General features: G+C 51.5%; 1 protein-coding gene across 1 annotated transcript in view; it reads left to right on the forward strand.

The window, feature by feature from the left end:
• Positions 1-388: 388 nt before the first annotated feature.
• PPP5C (protein phosphatase 5 catalytic subunit) overlaps positions 389-12,315 on the forward strand; it is a 29,474-nt gene continuing 17,547 nt past the window's right edge. Inside the window, exons 1-3 of the mRNA XM_077286431.1 lie at positions 389-573; positions 6,319-6,560; positions 7,293-7,440. Of these exons, the coding sequence (XP_077142546.1) occupies positions 468-573; positions 6,319-6,560; positions 7,293-7,440 (496 nt within the window). The 5' untranslated portion in view covers positions 389-467. The remainder of the gene's footprint in view (positions 574-6,318; positions 6,561-7,292; positions 7,441-12,315) is intronic.

The following is a 12,315-nucleotide window of genomic DNA, read 5'->3' on the forward strand; positions in this document are numbered from 1 at the left end:
CGGGAAAAACCCACAGATGCTGCATATACCGGAGACACCCCACAATACCCGCCGTACACCGGGGACACCCCACAGACCCCCGTATACTGTAGACACCCCACTGACCCGCTGTATAGCAGAGACACCTCACAGATGCTGCATATACCGGAGACACCCCACTGACCCGCCGTATACGGGGAACACCCTACAAGACCCTCCGTATAACCGGGTGCTGCTGGTCTCTGTATATTGTATTGGTAAACAGTCTAGGCTCAACCGTATTGTATCCTTCTGAGGAAGACACTCGCCATCCACAATATGGCCGACGCTTCAGCTGCTTTCGCCACTCGTAGCATGGCCGCTAGACAGCCACAAGATGACGCTACAGTGACGCGTTCCTCTGGTCGCCGCCATTCTCAAGGTGGCCGCCGGATGTCGCACTTTGTCGCTCTCATAGTGACGCAGTGTCAGTGACCGGCAGCGGGAAGATGGCTGAGGGAGAGCGGGCGGCGGAGACTGGAGGAGGCGAGGCCGGCAGCGGAGACGGGAGGACGGCGGAGGAGCTGAAGGAGAAGGCCAACGAGTACTTCAGGGGTAACTGCCCGGAATGCGCGTACTACAACTCCCAGCATCCTGTCACTTTATATGTAGTGTACTACAACTCCCAGCATCCTGTCACCTTATATGTAGTGTACTACAACTCCCAGCATCCTGTCACCTTATATCTAGTGTACTACAACTCCCAGCATCCTGTCACCTTATATCTAGTGTACTACAACTCCCAGCATCCTGTCACCTTATATCTAGTGTACTACAACTCCCAGCATCTTGTCACCTTATATCTAGTGTACTACAACTCCCAGCATCATGTCACCTTATATCTAGTGTACTGCAACTCCCAGCATCCTGTCACCTTATATCTAGTGTACTACAACTCCCAGCATCCTGTCACCTTATATCTAGTGTACTACAACTCCCAGCATCCTGTCACCTTATATCTAGTGTACTACAACTCCCAGCATCCTGTCACCTTATATCTAGTGTACTGCAACTCCCAGCATCCTGTCACCTTATATCTAGTGTACTGCAACTCCCAGCATCCTGTCACCTTATATCTAGTGTACTACAACTCCCAGCATCCTGTCACCTTATATCTAGTGTACTACAACTCCCAGCATCCTGTCACCTTATATCTAGTGTACTACAACTCCCAGCATCCTGTCACCTTATATCTAGTGTACTGCAACTCCCAGCATCCTGTCACCTTATATCTAGTGTACTACAACTCCCAGCATCCTGTCACCTTATATCTAGTGTACTACAACTCCCAGCATCCTGTCACCTTATATCTAGTGTACTACAACTCCCAGCATCCTGTCACCTTATATCTAGTGTACTGCAACTCCCAGCATCCTGTCACCTTATATCTAGTGTACTGCAACTCCCAGCATCCTGTCACCTTATATCTAGTGTACTGCAACTCCCAGCATCCTGTCACCTTATATCTAGTGTACTACAACTCCCAGCATCCTGTCACCCTATATCTAGTGTACTACAACTCCCAGCATCCTGTCACCTTATATCTAGTGTACTACAACTCCCAGCATCCTGTCACCTTATATCTAGTGTACTGCAACTCCCAGCATCCTGTCACCTTATATCTAGTGTACTGCAACTCCCAGCATCCTGTCACCTTATATCTAGTGTACTGCAACTCCCAGCATCCTGTCACCTTATATCTAGTGTACTACAACTCCCAGCATCCTGTCACCTTATATCTAGTGTACTACAACTCCCAGCATCCTGTCACCTTATATCTAGTGTACTACAACTCCCAGTATCGTGTCACCTTATATCTAGTGTACTACAACTCCCAGTATCGTGAGAAAAAGTTTCCGCTGAAACATGGTAACTACAATATCATGACTGGTCCTATGCGACCAGTAAAGATAAGATATAATTGAACTCTTCCAATAGCTTAAGTCCAAACTGTGTAATACAAATTAATTTTATAAATTAAAAAAAACCATAAAGAAATTTTTTTTACACACACTATTTACTGAGAAAGTTAAAATCCCTCTCTCTGGATCCGTTCTTTTTTAAAAAATAAAAACGCCGGATTATGCTTAAAGGGCCACTGTCACCCCCTCCAGCCGTTCTAAACTAAAAGAGCCACCTTGTGCAGCAGTAATGCTGAAGTCTAACAAGGTGGCTCTTTTAGTTTTTGATTCATTTATTACCTCAATAAAGCGATTTATAATTTGGAGAAAATAACCTGTCCTTAGACCTGGAGGCGGTCCGAAGCTTCCTCGGTGAATCTCCCAACGGCCGTCACTCTTCTCTTCTGGGGCGATGGTCGCCGCCCCTGAGCGCTGTTTCTTCTTAAATCCGGCGCCTGCGCTGTGCGTGCCTGCCTGGGGCAGGCGCAGTCTTCATTGTCCGTCATAGGTCAGATGCAGGGTGCCTGACTGCGCCTGTGCGGGCAGTGCGGCCACCCTGTTGCTGAATACAGCAAGCCTCTGCCGTCTGTTCTGCACCAGCTGCAGGAAAACTACATTTCCCAGCGTCCCCCGATAGACCTGGCAGTCAGGGCATGCTGGGAGTTGTAGTTTTCCAGCTGCTGGAGCGCAGTGACGTCCATGGAGCCTGTACAGCGCTGGATAACACCGCACCGCGCCCGGAGGAGCCTGAAGACAGCGGCCACCACTGGGGTAACAGCTCCGCCGCTGTCAGGAGCCCGAGCGCAGAGCGGTGACGTCACTCATTGAGAAGCCTGCAGGAAAAACTACGTAAAGTGCGCAGAGTGCTGCTGTGAATACCAACTGACAATAGGGAACGCCACGATGACAGGCGGTGCCGGCACATCTTACCGGCCTACGAAGTTTTCCAGCACGGAACTCTTGCCGGCGCTCTGCCCTCCAACCACTGCTATCTGGGGCTGGGGTTCAGACGCTCCCCCGCCTTCCAGCGTTGTTATTTGCGGCTGCTTCATTCCAAACGCTGACAAGGAAACCTGTATATTACGGCAACGCTGGAAGGCGGGGGACCGGGGGAGCGTCTGAACAGCGCAGTGCGCATGCCCAGGAACCCCAGCCCCACACTGTGCATAATGAATAACACAGTGCGGGGCGGGGATTCAGCAACAGGGTGGCCGCACTGCCGGCACAGGTGCAGTCAGGCACCCTGCATCTGACCTATGACGGACAATGAAGACTGCGCCTGTCCCAGGCAGGCACGCACAGCGCAGGATTTAAGAAGAAACAGCGCGCAGGGGGCGGCGACCACATCCCCAGAAGAGAAGAGTGACGGCCGTTGGGAGATTCACCGAGGAAGCTTCGGACCGCCTCCAGGTCTAAGGACAGGTTATTTTCTACAAATTTTAGAACGCTTTATTGAGGGAATAACTGAATCAAAAACTAAAAGAGCCACCTTGTTAGAATGCAGCATTACTGCTGCACAAGGTGGCTCTTTTAGTTTAGAACGGCTGGAGGGGGTGACAGTGGCCCTTTAACCCTCCGTCAGGGGCAATATGTTCCATAATGAGTTTAGGGGCACTGCACCTGTCCGGCACAGGCTAGAAAATTGGCTATATTTTCCTTTTTTTAAAATTTCAATGCTCTAAAAGTGATCAGTTACCTTAATAGGAATGTAATAAATGAGAATACATATAATCAGGTGTAAAAAAAAATGTTTAATAACCAGAAAAGTAATATGTTTCTATGTCTTGAGCATCCTCCTCACTCTCTCCTTGACCTGTATCAGACACATCTGGACATTCTTCCACATCATCTTCTGAAGCAATGTCAGTTTCTTCCCCTAAATCTTCTAGCTGTAAGGGGTCTGTCTCATCATCAAGCAATATATTTTGCACTCGCTCAACATGAAGGGCATTGGACAAGTCAAATATTCTCCTCGCCATTTCAGAAGAAAAGCTGAAGCAAGAGAGAGAGATCATGTGTTAGGGCACAATGTGCCTGAGAAGCACAATCTTATTTCTAACAAAACCTTTTATGACAAATCCACAAATTTAGCACTAGCTATTCATAAAACAAGCTAAAAAAACAATTGGGATGAATAAAAACAGCAAATTGTAATCGTCAAATGTGTGACGCATTCAGGGGCAATGAGCCGGAGAAGCCAAAACACTGATATCTGATCTCCTGCAGCTCTGCAGCACAAGAGGCTTCTCAGGTTTCACACAGCCTTTAAAGTTAGGAAGGTACTGGGAGGAGGGTATTTCCCAGACAAACCACTGAAAATAGAGAAATGAAACTAAGTGAGCTGCGCCTGTCAGATCAGTTGCCCTTGACGGAGGGTTAAGGCTGTGTGCACACGTTGCATATTTTTCGCTATAAAAACGCCCAAAAAAGCATACATTATGCATCCCATCATTTAGAATGCATTCTACAATTTTTGTGCACATAATGCGTTTTTTTTCCGCAAAAAAAACGCATTGCGGTAAAAAACGCAGCATGTTCATTAATTTTGCGGATTTTTTGCGGATTTCCCACTATATTATTGCATTGGAAACCTCTGGAAAAATCAGCAAAAAAAAACCACACCAAAAACACGGTAAAAACGCATTCGTATTTCTTGCAGAAAATGTCCTGTTTTGCTCAGGAAATTTCTGCAAGAAATCCTGAACGTGTGCACATAGCCTTACCCATAATGTTGCCTGTGTGATGTGAAGTCCGGGTGCAGCCCCGACGCACGTTTCGCGTGGGCTTCTTTGGGGGGGCTGTGAAATTAGATACTAGTAATTTCTATCCAGGTCTAGCATATACAAAAAATGTTGTCTAGATCAGGGGTGTCAAACTGCATTCCTCGAGGGCCGCAAACAGGTCATGTTTTCAGGATTTCCTTGTATTGCACAGGTGACAATTTAACCACCTGCACAGATAATGATTCCTGCACCTTGTGCAATGCTAAGGAAATCTTGAAAACACGCATGGTTTGAGGCCCTCGAGGAATGCAGTTTGACACCCCTGGTCTAGATAATCAATGCAAATGCATAAGAATATACAGGATTTATTTGTGTCAACAGCTTTCATGTGCACATCAGTGCTAGAAAGTGCCGAGTGCGGTAGACGGCAACACATGTTCCAACAACCACGCTGAGGAATAAACAAAAGGAATAACAATGTAAACATCAAAACTTGCCACAGTCTGGAGCTCAGAGATGCCGCTCGCGTACTGAGAGACGCTACTGTGCAAGCGCCGCTGCCATTTTCTTGTAGTGTACATTTTTTTGGCTGCAGTAGCATCTCTCGGAACGCGATACACGCTAATGCGCATGCGCACCTGACCGCGACATATTGATGGTGATTTTTTTTTTCTTTCAAACACAGGTAGATAATAGGCGCTAACCAATAAGTGATAGTGCGCAGGCGCTGGCATTCTGATGAAGGGACATGCTTTTTTATCAAATACACACATTAGTATATTCATTATGCAAACTAGGGGGCGGGGCAGTGAGGGAGCAGTGACCTGTCAGCAGGCAGCATTATGAATATATAATCAGAGCACCGCAAACATGAACCCCGCCCCGGAGCACGAGCAGATCCTTAAGGCTGCATTCACACATCATTTTTTTGCCATCAGTCGCAATCCGTCGAATTTTGAATAAAACGGATCCGTCACAGATTGTGAAAACTCGATGCAACAGATCTGTTTTTTCGCCGGATCCGACTAGCTGATTGTATCCTAAAAAAATCGGAGCATGCTCAGTTTAAAAAAAACGGAATCCGTCGCTGTCCGTTTTTTTGAAGGGCGCAAAAAAACCTTTTTTATCCGTTGTATCCGGCTGCCGGGCCGATAATTTTCTACGGATCCAGCGAACGATGGATGAAACGTGAGACCATCCGTCGCTAATACAAGTCTGAGAAAAAAACGGATCTGGCTGCAACTTTTGCCGGATCCGGTTTTTCAAAATTCGCCGGATTGTGACTGATGACAAAAAACTGATGTGTGAAAGGGGCCTAACTAAAAATTAAAAATAACGATTAAACAACAACCACAAGACAGATTTCATCACCAGGTAACAGTGTAATCAGTATAACGACGCCGACCTGACACTGTCTGTAGGTTACTATGCACAGTCCTGCTGACAGGTTCCCTTTAAGTGCCGTTTACTACAACCCCCAGCATCCGGTCACCTTACACTGTGAACCCCCAGTCGTTCCCCACGTGCTCAGCTGTGTCTGGTGTAGGGCGACTCCAAATCAGTAGTAACTGCGTGGGTGAAGCTTATAGGTGGGTGTGGTCCATGGGCGGAGCTTAACCATCAGTGGGTGTGGTCTGGACATAGCTTTCTGTGATTGGTGGCTCTCTCTCCCGCAGTGAAGGACTATGACCGCGCCGTACAATATTACACTGAGGCCATCGCTCTCAGTCCAAACAGCGCCATTTACTATGGGAACCGCAGCCTGGCGTACCTCCGCACTGAATGTTACGGCTACGCCCTGGCCGACGCCTCTCGCGCCATCCAACTCGATGCCAAATACATCAAAGGCTACTACAGGCGAGCGGCCAGCAACATGGCGCTAGGGAAGCTGAAGGCTGCACTGAAGGACTACGAGACGGTCAGAACTGGCGCAGTTACTGTATCCCATCTGTGCTGAGACCCCGCCCCCTGCCTGTTGTCTCTAGACCCCGCCACCTGCCTGTTGTCACCTCTAGACCCCGCCCCTGCTTGTTGTCGTCTCTAGACCCCGCCCCCTGCCTGTTGTCTCTAGACCTCGCCCCTGCTTGTTGTCGTCTCTAGACCCCGCCCCCTGCCTGTTGTCTCTAGACCCCGCCCCCTGCCTGTTGTCTCTAGACCCCGCCCCCTGCCTGTTGTCTCTAGACCCCGCCCCCTGCCTGTTGTCTCTTCTAGTCTCTTCTGCCTGTTGTCTCCTCTAGCCCCCGCCCCCTGCCTGTTGTCTCCTCTAGACCCCGCCCCCTGCCTGTTGTCTCCTCTAGACCCCGCACCCTGCCTGTGGTCTCCTCTAGACCCCGCACCCTGCCTGTGGTCTCCTCTAGACCCCGCCCCCTGCCTGTGGTCGCCTCTAGACCCCGCCCCTGCTTGTTGTCGTCTCTAGACCCCGCCCCCTGCCTGTTGTCTCTAGACCCCGCCCCCTGCCTGTTGTCTTCTCTAGACCCCGCCTCCTGCCTGTCTCCTCTAGACCCCGCCCCCTGCCTGTTGTCTCTTCTAGACCCCGCCCCCTGCCTGTCTGTTGCCTACCTCTCTGCCATTTTACCCATTTACCGCTCTTGCCCCTCCTCCATCACTGCAGTCTCCTCCCCTTTGTCTCAATGCTTGTGGTCTCCCGCAGGTGGTGAAGGTTCGTCCTCATGATAAAGACGCTCAGATGAAGTTCCAGGAGTGCAGTAAACTGGTGCGACAGAAAGCGTTTGAGCGCGCGATCGCCTGCGACCAACACAACCGCTCCGTGGTGGATTCTCTGGACATCGAAGGAATGAGTGAGTGATATGATGAGGGCGGGAGACGTACACTCAGTAGGGGCCGCTCTAACGATGTGGAGCAGTGGGTACGTGTGCCATAGAAGCTGGGCTTAGGATGTGGGGCAGTGGGCACATGTGCATAGAAGCTACACGCAGGACGTAGAGCGGTGGGTACATGAGCACATAGTAGGGGCTGTGCTCAGGACGTGGAGCAATGGGTACATGAGCACATAGAGGCTGTGCTCAGGACGTGGAGCAGTGGGTACATGAGCACATAGACTGTGCTCAGGACGTGGAGCAGTGGGTACATGAGCACATAGTAGAATGTAAGTCCGCAAGGACAGGGTCTTCTCTCCTCTGTACCAGTCATCATAAATTTGTGTAATGTAAACGATATCTATAACTCTGTATGTAACCCCTTTCTCATGTACAGCACCATGGAATTAATGATGCTATATAAATAAATAATAATAGTAGAGGCTATGCTCAGGACGTGGAGCAGTGGGTACATGAGCACATAGTAGAGGCTGCGCTCAGGATGTGGAGCAGTGGGTACATGTGTAATTAGTAGAGGCTGTGCTCAGGACGTGGAGCAGTGGGTACATGCGCGCGTAGTAGAGGCTGTGCTCAGGACGTGGAGTAGTGGGTACATGTGCGCATAGTAGAGGCTGCGCTCAGGATGTGGAGCAGTGGGTACATGTGTGATTAGTAGACGCTGTGCTCAGGACGTGGAGCAGTGGGTACATGTGCGCGTAGTAGAGACTGCGCTCAGGATGTGGAGCAGTGGGTACATGAGTGTGAAGGAAGCCCTGTTCCTCCCTCGTCACCAATCCTTGACGTCACTACACAGGCACAGCTCTCCGGCGCCCCCTTTGTCTCTCAGGTCAGTAAGGGAACTGCACCTAGAGCAAACGGCTGCCGGGGAGACTGCCCTGTTACCCACGCTGGGTATTCTAAGATTCGCGATCAGAGTAAAAGGATCAGCCTAAAATTAATTTATGATTTAATTGCCTTAAGGGCGCACTAAGTAATACAAGAAATATACAATCACAATATATCAAGAGTTACAGTCAGAGTAAAATATAACAATCATAAGACAAGGCTTAGAGGTATAAAGCTGGAGGTCAATTTACCGGGTTGAAGGTCGCTTGTGGAAGCCGGGGGGCTCAGCGTTCCGCAGGTCCAAGACTTAGTTGCCGGGCAGCCCCCAGAAAGCGTGTGCTTGCTCCCCTCTGGCTGGCATATGCCCTGTTCCTTAGTTCCTTAGTCATCTTCCTCTGTTCTGACCCACTCTCCAAGTGTCCCAGCTCTTAACCCTGCTGTGTCCCTGTAGCTGGGTGGGCTTAGCAATCTCCACCCCTCTGCCTCCCTGCAAGATTTATTCCAATATCTAATAAATGGGATAACTTCTCTCAGGATGATCGGATCAGTACACAGGCAGTACCAGCGCATGTGGTTTGTTCTGCCGGTCGTACAGGGATCAAACCTAGACCCATTCGGACGCTGTGGGAGGCCGATCTCTATCTCTCGGGTTTCAGAACGACCACGGATCCGGAAGTCGCACTGTCAGATGCCCAATTTCTTTAGGGCGAGGGGGATATTTTTTATGAGCCGGTACCTTGCACGATGCGTCCATAATTCACGATTCCATGTTGGAGACGGTTCGACTGGATGGCCATAATAGATGTGTATCCTGTGGCCACTTGACATGCGTGCTTTAATTAAGCCCCTCAGGCACCTCTATGTCCCCTGCTGGTGTGGCTTCCTCACTCAGGCTTTGAAATGCCATCTGCCTGCTACACTGTGCTCATCCCATTACCATACTAAAAGGAACTTTATTCATTAGAAAAGGTGGGGGCCAGGAGCACTCCTCTGCAGACCTGGGACCACAAGACAAAATGGAGTCACGCCAATCTCTGTTAGTATGCCCGTCCAAGATGGCGGCTGTTCCCTCATCACACCTCCCTGCTTTAGAGGGTGCTAGGGGGCATCACATTCCTGTGTTCCCCCATGCGCCCTTCCGCACCTTCTCCTTGCCGGGACAACCCATCAGCGTTACCATGGTCTCTGCCGCTTCTGTGGCGAATGCTGAAGTGATACTGCTGGAGAGCCAGGCTCCAGCGTAGCAACCTCCCATTCGTCCCAGAGACCGAGTGTAACCAGCTGAGGGGGTTGTGGTCTGTTTCCACGGTGAAGTGGCGTCCGTACAAGTATGGCTGCAGACGCTGCAGGGCCCATGCAATTGCCAGACGTTCCTTCTCCATCGTGGAATAGGCCACTTCCCTCGGCAGGAGCTTCCGGCTCAGGTACAAAGCGGGGTGTTCATGTCCCGTAGTGTCGACCTGGCTGAGCACAGCACCGAGGCCAAAGTCACTGGCGTCGGTCTGTACTACGAACGGCCGCGTGAAGTCGGCTGCCTGTAGTACAGGAGAGCTAGACAAGGCGGTTTTGAGCGCCTGGAAAGCTGTCTCGCAGGCGACTGTCCAGTCGACTGCGACGGGCAGCTTCTTCTTGGTGAGGTCCGTCAGGGGCTTGGCCAGGGTGCTATAGTGTGGAACAAACCTCCTATAGTACCCGGCAGTCCCCAAGAAGGACATCACCTGCTTCTTGGTCCGGGGGGAGGGCCAGGAGGTGATGGCATCCACCTTCCCGGGCTCTGGCTTCAGAGCTCCCCCACCTACCCGGTGTCCCAGGTAGTGGACCTCACTCATACCCAGCTGGCACTTTTCCGGCTTAATGGTCAACCCTGCCCTCTGGATCCTCCCTAACACCTGCGCCAGGTGCTGTAGGTGATCCTCCCAGGTGGGACTGAAGATGGCAATGTCATCCAGGTACGCGGTCGCATACCCTTCCAGTCCCTTGAGCAGCGTGTTGACCATCCGCTGAAAAGTGGCAGGGGCATTCTTCATGCCGAAGGGCATCACAGTGGACTCGTACAGTCCAAATGGGGTGATAAAGGCAGAGCGTTCCCGTGCCTTAGGGGTCAGGGGAATTTGCCAATATCCCCTGCTCAGATCCATGATGGTCAGGTACTTGGCCCCGGCCAGCTGATCGAGCAGGTCATCGATGCGCGGCATTGGGTACGCATCGGTGACCGTCACAGCGTTAAGCCCCCGGTAGTCCACGCAGAACCGCGTAGTTCGGTCCTTTTTAGGGACGAGGACTACAGGCGAAGCCCAAGCGCTGTTGGACGCTTGGATCACCCCCAGCTTCAGCATCTCGTCTATCTCTTGGCGCATGTGCTGCTGCACCTCGAGAGAGACCCGATATGCTGAACGCCAGATCGGGGGGTGATTGCCGGTGTCCACATCATGGACGGCTGCCTCAGTCCTTCCGGGCAGGCTGCTGAACAGCTCCCGAAAGGGGTGTGGGGTGACCCCCAGCTGGGAACGTTGGTCCTCCGAGAGCTGGTGGCCAACCCCCACATCCTCGATGGATCCACCCGCCTTGGCTTGGGTGAGCAGATCCAGGAGGGTTTCTACCTCACCTTCCTCCGGGAGGTTGCACACTGGGTGGGCACAAGCCTCCCGCTCATGATGTGCCTTCATCATGTTCACGTGGAAGGCCTTCCTCCTTCCACGGGCGTGGTCCAGGGTGACCAGATAGGTGACGGCGTTGAGCTGCTGGTGCACGAGGTATGGACCCTCCCAGGCCTCCTGAAGCTTGTTTTGTGGGACGGGGACCAGTACCCACACCTTTTGACCCGCCTGGTAGGTCCTCTCACAAGCATTCTGGTCGTACCACCGCTTCTGGTCAGCTTGGGCCTGGGCCATATTGTCATGCACCAGCCGTGTCAAGGCCGTCATTCTGTCCCGGAAGCGCACAACATACTCAATGGCCGACACTCCAGGGGTGGCCAAATCTCCTTTCCATTACGTCCCTCAGGACAGCACAATGGAGGATGTCCTTCCTTTGACCTATAGCGGGACAGGATCATAGAGAGGTTAAAAGGACCCTCCCACCTCCACCCTCCAGTGTTTTTCCTGTCCCTACAGGGGACGGTTGTATGAGAGGTTGCTCCTAGAGCGAAGATAGCCTGTGGATTCTCTCACCCCTGTCAAGTGGACCGTGGCCGACTCCTCTTTGAGAGGTTCCTCAGCCAACAGTCAGCCTGTGAAATGGGCTCAGGGGGATCGTGCGGCTGGTCCAATCCTTCCCCCTGTCAAGTAGCCCAGGGTGGAAACTCCCCGGTGGGGAGTCCCTCAGCCCCAGAGACCAGTCGAGCGGACGGGCTCCTGGGTAGAGCCGCTTCCTCCCGGTGGGGGGCTCTCGGCTCGGACGCCAACCGGCAAAACACCTCTATGTCCGAAAGTCGTGTGGTGGAGAAGGCCGTGGTGCTTACAGTGATGCCAGAGAGGAGCGTCGGCACATAGGTTTGGCGTGCGTTCCACGATGGAACACGGAAGGGGGCACAGGAGAAGAGTAATGGGGACGCCGCTTCCTTCCACGGTAGGCTTTCGGCGTTACCAGCTCCCCCTGTCTTCTAGCAGGTATGGAGCCAGCACAGGTGAGTGCATGGTTTAAATGTTGCATTGATGGCCTGGGCCTCTGGGCTGACTCTAGTCTCATGCCTTTGTGTCAAAGCTGTACCTGGAACCCATTTGCAGCTAGGCCTTGGACCTCTAGGCTATGGTAGGGCCATATGTCCAGGCTACATCTCATGACTGGACTTCAGTTAGTTGCAGGTTTTGTCTGCACAGAGCCTTATGATTGGGCTTCAGAGTGATTTTTTTTTTTTTTTTTTGGAAGCATGCTTTCCATTTTTTGGTTCAATAAACAAGTGTTTCATTTTTCTTTGCAACTTAACTACTCCGTCCGTAGGAGGACACAAGGTGTTTATTCAGCACATTGTCTTCATGAAGTCTGCCCTCCAGCTGCGGCTCATTAATTAGC

This window comes from Ranitomeya variabilis, chromosome 2, assembly GCF_051348905.1.
Source record: "Ranitomeya variabilis isolate aRanVar5 chromosome 2, aRanVar5.hap1, whole genome shotgun sequence".
NCBI classification, from domain to species: Eukaryota; Metazoa; Chordata; class Amphibia; order Anura; family Dendrobatidae; genus Ranitomeya; species Ranitomeya variabilis.